At 44.6% G+C, this 13,378-nt stretch overlaps 1 protein-coding gene across 7 annotated transcripts in view; it reads right to left on the bottom strand.

Annotated features, from left to right (window-relative positions):
• Window positions 1-10,916, bottom strand: part of LOC112671849 (doublesex- and mab-3-related transcription factor C2) — a 62,339-nt gene extending 51,423 nt beyond the window's left edge. The window contains exons 1-6 of one of the 7 annotated variants that reach the window (XM_035712021.2): window positions 9,929-10,916; window positions 8,047-8,265; window positions 7,783-7,940; window positions 6,969-7,105; window positions 5,661-5,805; window positions 4,180-4,684 (exon numbers count right to left, since the gene is read on the bottom strand). In XM_035712021.2, the coding sequence (XP_035567914.2) occupies window positions 4,572-4,684; window positions 5,661-5,805; window positions 6,969-7,105; window positions 7,783-7,940; window positions 8,047-8,261 (768 nt within the window). In that variant the 5' untranslated portion in view covers window positions 8,262-8,265; window positions 9,929-10,916 and the 3' untranslated portion in view covers window positions 4,180-4,571. The other 6 variants (XM_035712019.2, XM_035712022.2, XM_025466202.3 and 3 more) reach the window with 6 other exon arrangements.
• Window positions 10,917-13,378: the final 2,462 nt, after the last annotated feature.

The raw sequence follows: 13,378 nt of genomic DNA, 5'->3' as shown, positions 1-13,378 counted from the left end.
ACGTGAATGGGATTAATGATCCTATCACAAGATGCAGGATTTCAGACTGGATTAAAAAGCAAGACCCATCTATTTGCTGTCTACAAGAGACTCATTTTAGACATAAGGACACCTCCAGCCTGAAAATGAAAGGTTGGAGAACCATTTACCATTCAAATGGTCCTCAAAAGAAAGCAGGGGTAGCCATCCTCATACCAGATAAGTTAAAGTTTATCACAAAGACTGTAGTAAGAGATGAAGAGGGACACTATATCATAATTAAAGGATCTATCCAACAGGAGGACCTAACAATCATGAATATTTATGCTCCGAATGTGGGAGCTGCCAAGTATATCAATCAATTCATAACCAAAGGAAAAACATACTTAGATAATACTACACTTATACTGGAGATGTTACCACAGCACTTTCTGCAAATGACAGATCTTCTAAGCTCAACATCTCCAACGAAACAAGAGCTTTAAATGAAACAGTGGACCAGATGGATTTCACAGATATTTACAGAACTTTAGATCCAAACGCAACTGAATACACATTCTTCTCAAGTGCACATGGAACTTTCTCCAGAATAGACCACATACTGGGTCACAAATCAGGTCTCAACTGATACCAAAAGATTGGGATTGTCCCCTGCATATTTTCAGACCATAATGCTTTGAAACATGAATTTAGTCACAAGAAGAAATTTGGGAGACATGCAAACACGTGGATGTTAAAGACCATCCTGCCAAAAGATGAAAGGGTCAACCAGGAAAAGAGAGAAGAATCAAAAAGATTCAAGGAAACTAATAAGAATGAAGATACAACCATTGAAAATATTTTGGGATACAGCAAACGCAGTCTTAGGACGGAAAAACATCACAATAAAAGCATCTCTCAAAAAATTGGAAAAAACTAAAATAAACAAGCTAACCTTGCACCAAAAGGGACTGGAGAAAGAACAGCATATAAAACCTACACACAGCAGAAGAAGAGAGTTAATAAAGATTTGAGCAGAACTCAATGAAATAGAGACCAGAAGAACTGTAGAACAGATCAACAAAACCAGGAGTTGGTTCTTTGAAAGAAGTAATAAAATAGTTAAACCATTAGCCAGCCTTATTAAAAACAAAAGAGAAAAGCCTTAATTAATAAAATCACGAATGAAAACTGAGAGATCACCACCAATACCAAGGAAATACCAACGATATTAAAAACATAGTATGAGCACCTATACGCCAATAAATTAGGCAATCTAGAAGAAATGGACGCATTTCTGGAAAACCACAAAGTACCAAACCTGAAACAGGAAGAAATAGAAAACCTGAACAGGCCAAAAACCAGGGAGGAAATTGAAGCAGTCATCAAAAACCTCCCAAAACACAAAAGTCCAGGGCCAGATGGTCTCGCAGGGGAATTCTATTAAACGTTTGAAGAAGAAACAATACCTATTCCACTAAAGCTGTTCCAAAAGATAGAAAGGGATGGAATACGTCCAAACTCGTTCTATGAAGCCAGCATCACCGTAATTCCAAAACCAAAGGCCCCACCAAAAAGGAGAATTATACACCAATATCCCTGATGAGCACAGATAAAAAATTCTCAACAAGATGCTAGCCAATAAGATCCAACAGTAGATGAAGAAGATTATTCAACATGACCAAGTGGGATTTATCCCTGGGTTACAAGGGTGGTTCAACACTTGTAAAGCAATCAACGTGATAGATGGTATCAGCAAGAGAAAAAACAAGAACCAAATATGATCCTCTCAATAGACGCAGAGAAAGCATTTGACAAAATACAGCATCCATTCCTGATCAAAACTCTTCAGAGCATAGGGATAGAGGGAACATTACTCAGCACCTCAAAAGCCATCTACGAAAAGCCCACAGCCAATTTCATTCTCAATGGGGAAACACTGGGAGCCTTTCCCCTAAGATCAGGAACAAGACAGGGATGTCCACTCTCACCACTGCTATTCAACATGGTACTAGAAGTCCTAGCCTCAGCAATCAGGCAACAAAAAGAAATAAAAGGCATTCAAATGGGCAGAGAAGAGGTCAAACTCTCCATCTTCGCAGATGACATGATACTGTATTAGGAAACCCAAAATACTCCACCCCAAGCTTGCTAGAACTCATGCAGCAATTTGGCAGTGTGGAAGGATACAAAATCAATGCCCAGAAATCAGTGGCATTTCTATAAACAAACAAAGAAAGAGAAATTAAGGAGTCAATCCCATTTACAATTGCACCCAAAAGCCTAAGATACCTAGGAATAAACCTAACCAAAGAGGTAAAGGATCTATACCCTAAAAACTACAGAACACTTCTGAAAGAAATTGAGGCAGACACGAAGAGATGGAAAAATATTCCGTGCTCATGGATTGGAAGATTTAATATTGTGAAAATATCTATGCAATCCAGGGCAATTTACACATTTAATGTAATCCCTATCAAAACACCATGGACTTTCTTCAGAGAGTTGGTACAAATCATTTTAAGATTTGTGTGGAATCTGAAAAGACCCCGAATAACCAGGGGAATATTAAAAAGGAAAACCATAGCTGAGGGCATCACAATGCCAGGTTTCAGGTTGTACTACAAAGCTGTGGTCATCAAGACAGTGTGGTACTGGCACAAAAACAGACACATAGATCAATGGAACAGTATAGAGAATCCAAAAGTGGACCCTCAATTTTATGGCCAACTAATATTCAACAAAGCAGGAGAGACTATATCTACTGGAATAAAGACAGTCTCTTCAATAAGTGGTGCTGGGAAAATTGGACATCCACATGCAGAAGAATGAAACTAGACCACTCTCTTGCACCATACACAGAGATAAACTCAAAGTGGATGAAAGATTTAAATGTGAGACAAGATTCCATCCAAATCCCAAGGGAAAACACAGGCAACACCCTTTTTCAACTTGGCCACAGTAACTTCTTGCAAGATACATCCATGAAGGCAAGAGAAGCAAAAGCAAAAACGAATTATTGGAACTCTATCAAGGTAAAAGGCTTCTGCACAGCAAAGGAAACAGTCCATAAAATTAAAAGACAACCTACAGAATGGGAGAAGATATTTGCAAATGACCTATCAGATAAAGGGCTAGTTTCCAAGACCTATAAAGAACTTATTAAACTCAACAGCAAAGAAACAAACAATCCAATCATGAAATGGGCAAAAGACATGAACAGAAATTTCACCAAAGAAGACATAGACACGGCCAAGAAGCACATGAGAAAATGCTCCACATCCCTTGCCATTAGGGAAGTACAAATCAAAACCACAATGCGATACCGCCTCACATCAGTGAGAATGGGGAAAATTAACAAGAAAGGAAACAAACGAATGTTGGAGAGGATGTGGAGAAAGAGGAACCCTCTTGCACTGTTGATGGGAATGTGAACTGGTGCAGCCACTCTGGAAAACTGTGTGGAGGTTCCTCAAAGAGTTCAAAATAGATCTGCCCTACGACCCAGCCATTGCACTGCTGGGGATTTACTCCAAAGACACAGATGCAGTGAAATGGCAGGACACCTGCACCCCAACGTTTATAGCAGCAATGTCTACAATAGCCAAACTGTGGAAGGAGCCTCGGTGTCCATCGAAAGTTGAATGGATAAAGAAGATGTGGTCTATGTATACAATGGAATATTACTCAGCCATTAGAAACGACAAATACCCACCATTTGCTTCGACGTAGATGGAACTGGAGGGTATTATGCTGAGTGAAATAAGTCAATCAGAGAAGGACAAACATTATATGTTCTCATTCATTTGGGGAATATAAAAAATAGTGAAACGGAATAAAGGGGGAAGTAGGTAAAATGAGTGGGAAATATCGGTGAGGGTGACAGAATATGAGACACTTAATTATGGGAAACGGTCAAGAGGTGGTGGGCAAGGAGGTGGGCGGGGGTTGGGGTGACTGGGTGATGGGCACGGGGGGGTACGTGATGGGATGAGCACTGGGTGTTATGCTATATGTTGGCAATTTGAACTCCAATAAAAAAAAACATTAAAAAAAAAGAAATCCCAGTTATTGAGTATGGGGGTTCTCACTTTGGAATATAAATTGAAGAAGTCCGTCAGAGTCACGATGGTCTACATTATACTGTGGTAAAAAACAACACCTATATCTCACTGCCGTACAACAATAAGGGTTTATTATTTGTTCACACACATAATCCTAGACACAGAATGAAAACGTCCTTGTATTTTGACAAGCATGGATACATACATAAGCGCACGGCTATGTTTGCGATCACAAGTCAAATGAAAACTCTTGGATATGAACAAATGACCTTTCACAGAACCCTATTGAGAGAATGATCAGCTTCAGTCGCACAACCATGTTTTTCTAAGAGACATAAAAAGGCCCCAGAATCCAAGGCAGTAAGGGATGGCGGTACAAGAATATCCACCCTCAGCCAAAAATTGCCCCCTATAATAAAAAGGGCCTGAAAAAGCCTGTAAAAGAACCTGCAGGTTAAAAAAAAAAAACATGTTAAGCATACTGGACATTAAACACTTTGCAAATGCATAAATAAGCAGTACTCTAGTGAGGCCTTCTCTTCTGGGCTTCTAGCTCAAGAGGGAGATGCACCCCAGATGTCCAATAGGCAGAGAAATAGTGGTGGCTGGCCTGGGTCTCAGAGAGGGGCTAGGAGGCTGGAGTCCTGTATCTCCAGCAGGAGCTGCAGATAGAAAGGAAGGCATCAGAGCCAGGTCAGATCCATTTCCTCTCCTGGCTCCCCCCTCTTTTTTGTTCCACCCAATCTAGGCTTTGTCACCTGGACTTACAGACTACAGCACAGAACTCTTCCTCGCTGATTTGCTCATCTCAGGTCTTGCCTCCTCCAGTCCCTCCATCAGAGCCACCACATTTCTTTCTGTTGAGCCCAATATCTTTGAATATACTCCTCCCTAGCTCACACATTCCCTGCCTCCTCACCACGCACAGTTTCTGGTCTAGCCCCTAAGCCTGGCATTCCAGACCTCTGTGATTGGCAGCCTCTCCGGCTTCGCCCCCTTCTGTTCCAGCAGTTCCTCCTTCACTCAGGTTGCTGCTTCACTCGTGCACCATACCCCATCCAACATTTTCGTCTAGGAATGACCATCCTTCCCTCTCAGCCTTCTCAGGCATCTACCTCTCCTCAGACTTCCTCTGTTCCTTCCTCTCCAGGCTCATCAATGAAATTTAGCCACAAAACACAAGGGAAGTGTAAAGGCATCCAGGCTCCACATGGAGACTGGAATCAGAGAGCAGATCACCCTCCAGCCTAGGCTCTCATCACCTATGCATATCCTGCCCACCACAGCAGAACTGTAGGGGTGTGGATAGAAAGCTCTGGGCTGGGAGTGAGGGGACCTGGGTGTTCCACTTGATAGGCTGCATGCCCCAGGGCAAGTCCCTGCCACTCACGGGGTCTCGGTTTCCTTGTTTCTTGATGCTAGGGTGCTAGGGGCATTTGCTGTTGAGCACGGAGCTCGATTGAGTGAGCAACCATCAACTGCCATCTCCAGCATCAGACTGAGGAGCTTGGGTGCCTGGGCCCAAGGAGGTTCAACCCACCAACTCTGACCTCCCAGTTAGGCCCTGCTTACCACAATGCCCTCCCATTTCCCAACCATCCCCACCACTCCACGTTCTCCTTTCAAGGACCGGGCTACCTGCTGCCACGCAGGGCTGTAGCAGGAAGATGGAGCCAGAAGACTCCTGGGTAGAGTCTCTCAGAATCAGCAGAGCCTCGGCTGCTTCCAGCTTCCGCTGCCACTCTGAGGCAGAAACCAAGTCCTGGTCAGAGGCTTCAGGAGCCTGCCAGGGAAAGGGTGTGAGAGGATGGGAAGCGAAAACCCACGCCTCCCCACCTCATGTGGCAAGTGCCCCTTCAGTCCCGGGTTCTGCTCAAGGCCCCACCCCCACCCCAAGGCCATCTGCTCTTCCCATTCACTAAGCTTGGCCCCTGCCAGGGTTGTGGACCCCGCTATTTTCCCAGAATCTGTGGCTGCAGTAGGACAGGGCCAAGGATGGCACAGGGCTGGAGGACCAGGGTTGAGCATCTAGAAACAAGAAGAGAGGCCAGAGGATTAAACCCTCTGGCAGGCAGACATATACTACCAGTAGAGAGAGACAGGGCCAGGACTTTGCAATATCTGGATGTGGGAGTCTGAATGCCTGCTGGCTATTAGTCGTTGTGGCTCGCACAAGTCCTTTCCCCTGTTTGGTCTGTTTTCCTTCCCTTTCTATGTCCTTCTTCTGTATCTCTCCTGGAACACTAATTCCTGCCAGCATTTCCAAAACTCCCAGGGCCACAGTGACGATTATGGGAAATCACAGGTGTCTGTGTTTTAATGTGCAAGGCACCTGGAGGGATGTGATCGCTGTCCCTTGTGCAGGGACTGGTTCTCACCTCCATATTCCCCAATCCCCATGGAACTTGAAGGACCAGCTTGGCTCATCTAATGGGCAGGAAGCTTTCTCTAATGACCTCTGGACTCCCCACCCCGGGCCTTGTGACCCTCACCATCGTGGCCCTCCTTTCAGCAGGACCTTCTATCCCATCAATGTGTTTCATGTGGAATAATAGCCTCCATTAGTTGAAGTCCTGCTATGGTGGCACGCCTTGGCTTAGTCCTCTTGTCAGTGCTATAGGTGTAGGATATTGTCCCTATCAGTACACCGCTAGGGAAACGGAGGCTGGGAAGTGTAATGTCACTTGTCATAAGCCTCACGAATAGGCAATGGCAAGGCTGGGAGAGCCCTGCCCGTGCCCGCTAGTCCGATATGCTGCCATCTCCACACGCCCCTCCTCCTCCCCCTGCCACTTCTTGTCCTGCTCCTCTCCTCCCCCTCCTTCTCCTCCTCATTGGCTGCCTCCTCCACTCCTTCCTTCTCTCTCCCACAACATCAAGCACAAAGGCTGGGCACACAATAACATAATATACAACTAGCTCCATGTCCCTTCTCACTTTACTCACAGGCTGCGCAGGGCAGGGATCCTGTGGGTCTTCCTCGAAACAGAAATTGTTAGTTGCATCCTCAAGGCTGCTGGAGTCCAAGATGGAGACAAAGGTTTTGGGGCCTGACCAGTCAGCAGAGCTCCTTGGGTGCTTGCCTGCAGGAGCAGAGAGCACAGGGTGGAGTCAGGCACCAGGCCGGCCACGGAGAGGACATATGTATGGGTATGTTCTGGGATGAGGATAGGAGCCCAGAATGTCAGGGCTGAGAAGACCTGGAAGACCAGCCAGTTCCCACTCTTTATTTTCCACCTGAGGAACCGAGGCCCAGAGAGCAGAAATGGTATTTTCCCAAGGTCACACGGCAAGCTGCAGTAGGGTTAGGGAGGGAACCCCTGTCTTCAGGACACAGAGAAGAGTCTGGGCAGTGGGTGAGATGGGAACCTCCCCCACAGGCCCCAGACTCTCCTTACCTCCCCGGGGGCTGCACAGCGGTGGGCCTCAAGCTGGGACATGAGGTTCTCCTTCCCAGCTGTGGGAAGCTGGGGACACTTTAGGTGAGCCTTTCCCCCTGACCCCACCCCACTCTTCCTCACCCCCAGTCTGAGGTCTCATCTCATTTAGATGGACCATTTAGACCACCCCACCCCCCATTCTCTCCTTCGCACCCACACTTGGTAACTAATATTGATGAAGTTTTATAGGTGGGACAGCTAAAGGACCGAGGAGTAACTTGCCAAGGCGACATCAAAATTGGGTAGTAGGACTGGTGACAGAACTGCTCAATGATCCCTAACCCCAAACTCAGATGTTCTCCCTGGCCAGAGACACTCACTGATGACTCCTGCTTGAATGGTCAACTTTGTGACATGGCCGTGAGCTTTGGGAAGGGAGGCCCCACTCCTTGTCAGTCCTTGAGCCAGATGCCTCTTTAGGTGTGCCCCCTGCTCCTTGTTCAAGGCACTCTCAGCAGGCAAGACACTGCGGTGCTCCCTAAAGTGGGGAATTGCAGGCCTACAGTCAGTCACATTTAGAGGAGGCCCACGCACCCACCCCCCCCCCACACACACACACACCCTTTGTCAGACACCATACTCACGAGAAAAAGGCACACTTGTGACAATCGCAGGCCTGGAAGGGGCAGAAGTGCTCCTGGTCCTTGATTTGCTCAGTGAAGCCGTGGTTGTAGCAGTGGACACAGCGACTTACAGCTCTTTTGGGGCCAAGTTCAATCCCCCATGGGGCTCCGGTCTCAAGACCAGTGGGGGAGTCTGAGGGGCAGCAGGGCACAGCAGGCGTCTCATTGGGATCCATGGTTCTAGGGCCAGGAGCGGAGGTCAGGATGGCTACATGATCCCCTTACCCTCAACGTACTTCCTCTGCCCTTTGAAAACCCCACCTGAGGTGCCTGGCTTTCTCCTTCACCCAGCTCACCGCTGAAATCAGATCCCATCCACCCTTCTTGCTCACAGAGCCTCCTTCCCAGGAAGCCCCACTCACACACAGTCTCATTCCAAGAAACTCTTGGCATGGTTCCTGTAAACTTTCAATCCAATCATTATTCTCGTTGCTTTCCTTCACTCTACATAGACCCCATGTTCAGGCATACTCATGCACTCTTGTGCCCCCTTCAACAATTACTGCCCTCCCCTTCCCGTGTATCATCCTGTACTCAGCCATACTGCACTATTTTTCCTGGTCTCCACCTCCGCAATTGTCTTCCTGACCTCCTGCATTCATTCACTCCCTACTCATGATTCTAGCCCTAGCCCCCCTAGCCCCCCTCCCCCCTGAATTCTATTATTAGTCTCATGTATGTCCTACATTCAACTTTCCTCTCACACCTCATTCGGACTCTCTTCTTGCACCCTACCGTAATCTTAATTATTTTCTCACACACACCCCCTTTAAGCTGACACCCCCTTTGCGCACCACGAAATTATATTATGATGCTGGATCCCAAGCCCCTCTTTCAATAATTATTTTTATTCATCCCTTCCAGTATTTAGTGACCAGATCCTCGTTGAGCCCCCTATCCAATGCCAGACCCTGATCTAGTCAACAGCCAACTCCTCACTGCACTAATTGCTTTCTTCCGCCAACACACCCTCTTTGCTTTCATGCAAACCCACGTATTCCCTGAACAACCTCTCAGCAATCTTTCACACTCCTCTTTCCTCTTCACACTTCAATGGTCCACCTCCTGGTCCCTCACACATGGGGTGCACCACCGCATCTCAGGCAGCCCAATCATTCGCTGCCACTACCACATCAGAATCAAAGGCAGGGACATGAGCTCCACCTCAGGTTCCAGAGGCCAGGGGTCAGGGGGCTGAGGCAAGGGTTTCCTCCCACAGGCATTTGGTGGTTGTTGGTTGGTGAGGGGGGCGGCGGGGAGTGGGGCAGAGTGCGAGGTATATCAGGAGCTGGCGGAGGTACCCCACTGAGGTGGAGGAGAAGAGACACAGTTGGTCATCCCAAGCAGGAGGGAGGGAGGAATAGAGGAAAGGACGGAGGGGTGAAAGAAGGTGTGTGGAGAACGAGGGTCGAAGGGTCGAGGGTCCGATTCCTAATGCCAGCTGAGGTAATGTTACCTCAGCTTCCCATAGATCAGAATCCAACAGCAGGGACAAGAGGTGGGAAGGAGGACCCAGCTGTCTCTCGCTCTCACTCTCTCTCTCTCTCTCTCTCTTTCCCGCCCTTCCCACAAAGGCCAATGAGCTTCCAGCGCTGCCTTCCACCTCCCAAGCTGAGGCCAGCGACCAATGAGCTTTGAGTTCCATCGAAGCTCATCCAACAAAGTCCCGCCCCCTCTCCTCTTGCCTTGGTGTGGCGGCTTTACCAAACCAGACTCTAACTCGTGAAGTGAAGTGAAACTTTGTGCTTCCCAGACACAGGCTGGCAGGCTTTTCTCTCTTTGGATGTGAAATATTACATGTGCGTGCATATTTAACTCATGTCCTTGGTATTCTGTAACTTACCTTTACAAAATTCACCGTGTGTTTTTAAGATTCATCCATACTCCCCTGTCAGGGATTGTCAATGGGCGGCGGGGTCCCGGGTGGTGTGGGGGGATTCTGTACCCCCAGGGTACATTTGGCGGTGCCTGAGTCATTTTGTTCCATCTTTGCGTGTCTCCGTGTCTGAGCTCCCTCTTCTGTTCCACAGATAAATTTGTCTATAACTGTGCCAGTACTACACCATCTTAGTTTTTACCTCTTGATATGACATCCTGATCTATGGTTGGGCAAGTCCCCACATCTTATTCGTAATCTTCAAGCATATCTTCCTTATTCTTCCCTTCCAGTATAAACGTCAGAATCAGCATGCCACGTTCCTTGAAAGCTCATTTGTAACGGTTTGGGGTTGCATTTTCTTTAAATCTGTGGATGAGCTAGGGGACAATTGACTATCTTCAGGACACCCAGCCCTCCTAGTCACCAACATGGCATGTCTCTCCAGTTAGGTAGGTTTTCCTTAACGTTTTAACCTTTCAGTTTAGTGTTTAGTTTTATCTTTTGTACATTCAGATCTTGTACATCCTTTCTTGCATTTATCCCAAGATATTCTAGAGTGTTGTTGCTCTTGTACTTGATACCTGTTTAAAATGGCATTTTCTGATTGTATCTAACTTATAGGAATCCATTTGACTGTTTAAAAACTATATCGACCTTAAAGTCAGCCACCCTGCTAAATACTCTGCGATATCTAATAATTTGTCTTTAGACATTCTGCTGTTTTTCACGAATCTGTGAGTTACAGAAGCACAGTAATCAATGTACAGGTTTCTCAAGCCTCTACCGGCTAGCTCGGGCCTCCACACAAGGCTGAAGAGACATGACGAAATTGGACCTGAGTTTTCCCTCGTATTAAATAGAATGCTGCCAACATTTCCATAATAAAATATGTTTGCTGTTTCACTGTTTTTTTTTTCTCCCTCCCTTCCTCTCTCCTTTCTTTCTTCTCCTTTCTTCTTCCTTTCTCTCTTTCCTTTCTCCTTCCTTCCTTTCTTTCTCTTTTCTTTTTTCTTTCCCTTTATACAATTAAGGAGCTTCCCTATATTTCCAGCTTAACGAGTTTGTTTCAAAAATCATGGATAGAGGCAGCCCCAGTGGCGCAGCGGTTTAGCGCCGCCTGCTGCCCAGGGCGTGATCCTGGAGACCCTGGATCGAGTCCCACGTGAGGCTCCCTGCATGAAGCCTGCTTCTCCCTCTGCCTATCTTTCTGTCTCTCTCTCTCTCTCTCTGTATCTTTTTTGTGTCTCTTGAAATGATCAAGATTCTATTTGTTTAGTGTGTTGATAGTGGCTGTTGTTTGTTGATGCTTTTTTCAAAATCTTTAATGCAGGTTCTAATCACAAAAGTAAAAATCATAAACGTGTATCTTTATGAGTTTTCAAAAATTAAACATAAACGTTCAGTTAACACCGAGGACAAGCAAACAGAATATATTGGCAACAAAATCTCTCTCATGCCCCCTTCCAGCTATAGTTTTCTTAGTTTTTTTTTTTATTTTAAACCAGCCTTGCTATTACTATCATTTCTTTTTCTTTCTTTCTTTCTTTCTTTCTTTCTTTCTTTCTTTCTTTCTTTCTTTCTTCCTTCCTTCCTTCCTTCCTTCCTTCCTTCCTTCCTTCCTTCCTTTCTTTCTTTCTTTCTTTCTTTCTTTCTTTCTTTCTTTTTTGGCAAACCTTTTGCTATAAAGATGATCATCCCAGCCCCCCATCCAATACCTTGTTGCTGTTGCTGCTGTTGTTTTTTGCAGCAGCAGAGAATGATGAAAAGTCATTTGTTTGTTGTGTTCAAAGAAATATAAAGGGAACAAAGTGGACAATATCAAGAGAAAGGTAAACAAATTGAAAATGAATTTGATAAGAAGTTCTCTAACAGTCCAAACATAATGACAAAATCCAGTGACTGAAATTAACAACAAAAACAACAAAATTTTTAACAACTGTTAATAGAATCTGAGTTTTAAATTTGGTCAGCTATAAAAATGGCTTGCTCACACACACACACACACACACACACACACACGCAAACATTTTAGATGGACATATGCTAAGAAATATAAATTTAAAAACTTTATTTCAGTTACAGAATGTATATCAGAAAATTATGACACCATATATTATATTTTACACAAAGCAGAAGATCTTCAACTAAGTCTATATAATACAAGACCTTTCTGACAATATGAACAAAGAATTGATTCAAAATCTGAAAAAAGTCAAATAACTTATTTTTACCACACTCGAGTTATGAGACATGAGACCCTGGCCAATTGATAATTCAGGTACATTTTGTCTCCAAAGGCTTTCCAATTAGCAAAGCCATATTTGTAGCTTTAAAAAATTGAACTCGGGCAGCCCGGGTGGCTCCGTGGTTTGGCGCTGCCTTCAGCCCAGGGCGTGATCCTAGAGACCTGGGATCAAGTCCCACGTTAGGCTCCCTGCATGGAGCCTGATTCTCCCTCTGCCTGTGTCTCTGCCTCTCTCTCTCTCTCTCTCTCTCTCTCTGTCTCCTCTCTGTGTATTCTCATGAATAAACAAAATCTTTTAAAAATAATAAATAAAAACTAAAAATTGAACTCATGGCACAGATATTGTGGAATCCGTTCTATCACTTACAATAGAATTTGAGCTAATATCAGGAGATATTACAAAAAAATAGTTTCTGTCATGAAGGAGAACAATCTAGCTGTTATGCTGGAAATCAAATTTCATTGTTGTTTTAAAGCAAGAGCCCAATGTTTCTCTTACTCATCTTCCCACTGTGTGAACAATATTGAGACGATGGATACTTAAGTTCCTAAAGTAGACTATATGTCAATTATGGATATAATTATTAATGTCATTCAGTAAATATGTGCAAATGCAGTGAATCATTGAAGGTTAATTTTGTCAGTGTTGTTAGAGGTTCGTAAGTTTTATGGATGTTTTCAAAGAACCAGATTTTTGTTTCATTGATTTTCCCTATTATTTTTTGTTTTCAACTTTATTGATCACTGAACCTATTTGTTTATGAGACATATACAAATATACTGTATGTTATTGCTCATATCTGAAGTCTAAAAAAGCTGAATTGTAGAAACAGAGAGTAGAATGTGGTAACCAGAATGTGGTTACCAGAATGGAAGTTGGGGAAAATGGGGAGATGTTGTTCTAAGGATACCATGCTCCACTTAGAAAATGTATTACTTCTGGAGATGTAATGCATAGCATTTTGATTATAGTTAACCATACTATATTATACACTTAAAAGTTGCTGAGAGGGTACATCGTAAATATTCTCATTACAAAAATGAAATTATAATTATCTGAGGTGATGAAGGTGTTAGCTAACATGTTTGCTATATTGCATGTATCCATTGCAATATATATCAAATCAACAGGTTGTACAACTTCAGCTTACACAATGTTATATGTTAAG

Source organism: Canis lupus, chromosome X (assembly GCF_003254725.2).
Source record: "Canis lupus dingo isolate Sandy chromosome X, ASM325472v2, whole genome shotgun sequence".
In the NCBI taxonomy this organism is placed as follows: Eukaryota; Metazoa; Chordata; class Mammalia; order Carnivora; family Canidae; genus Canis; species Canis lupus.
Note: the sequence above shows the minus strand (reverse complement) of the source record. Positions and strands in the feature narration are given on the sequence as shown.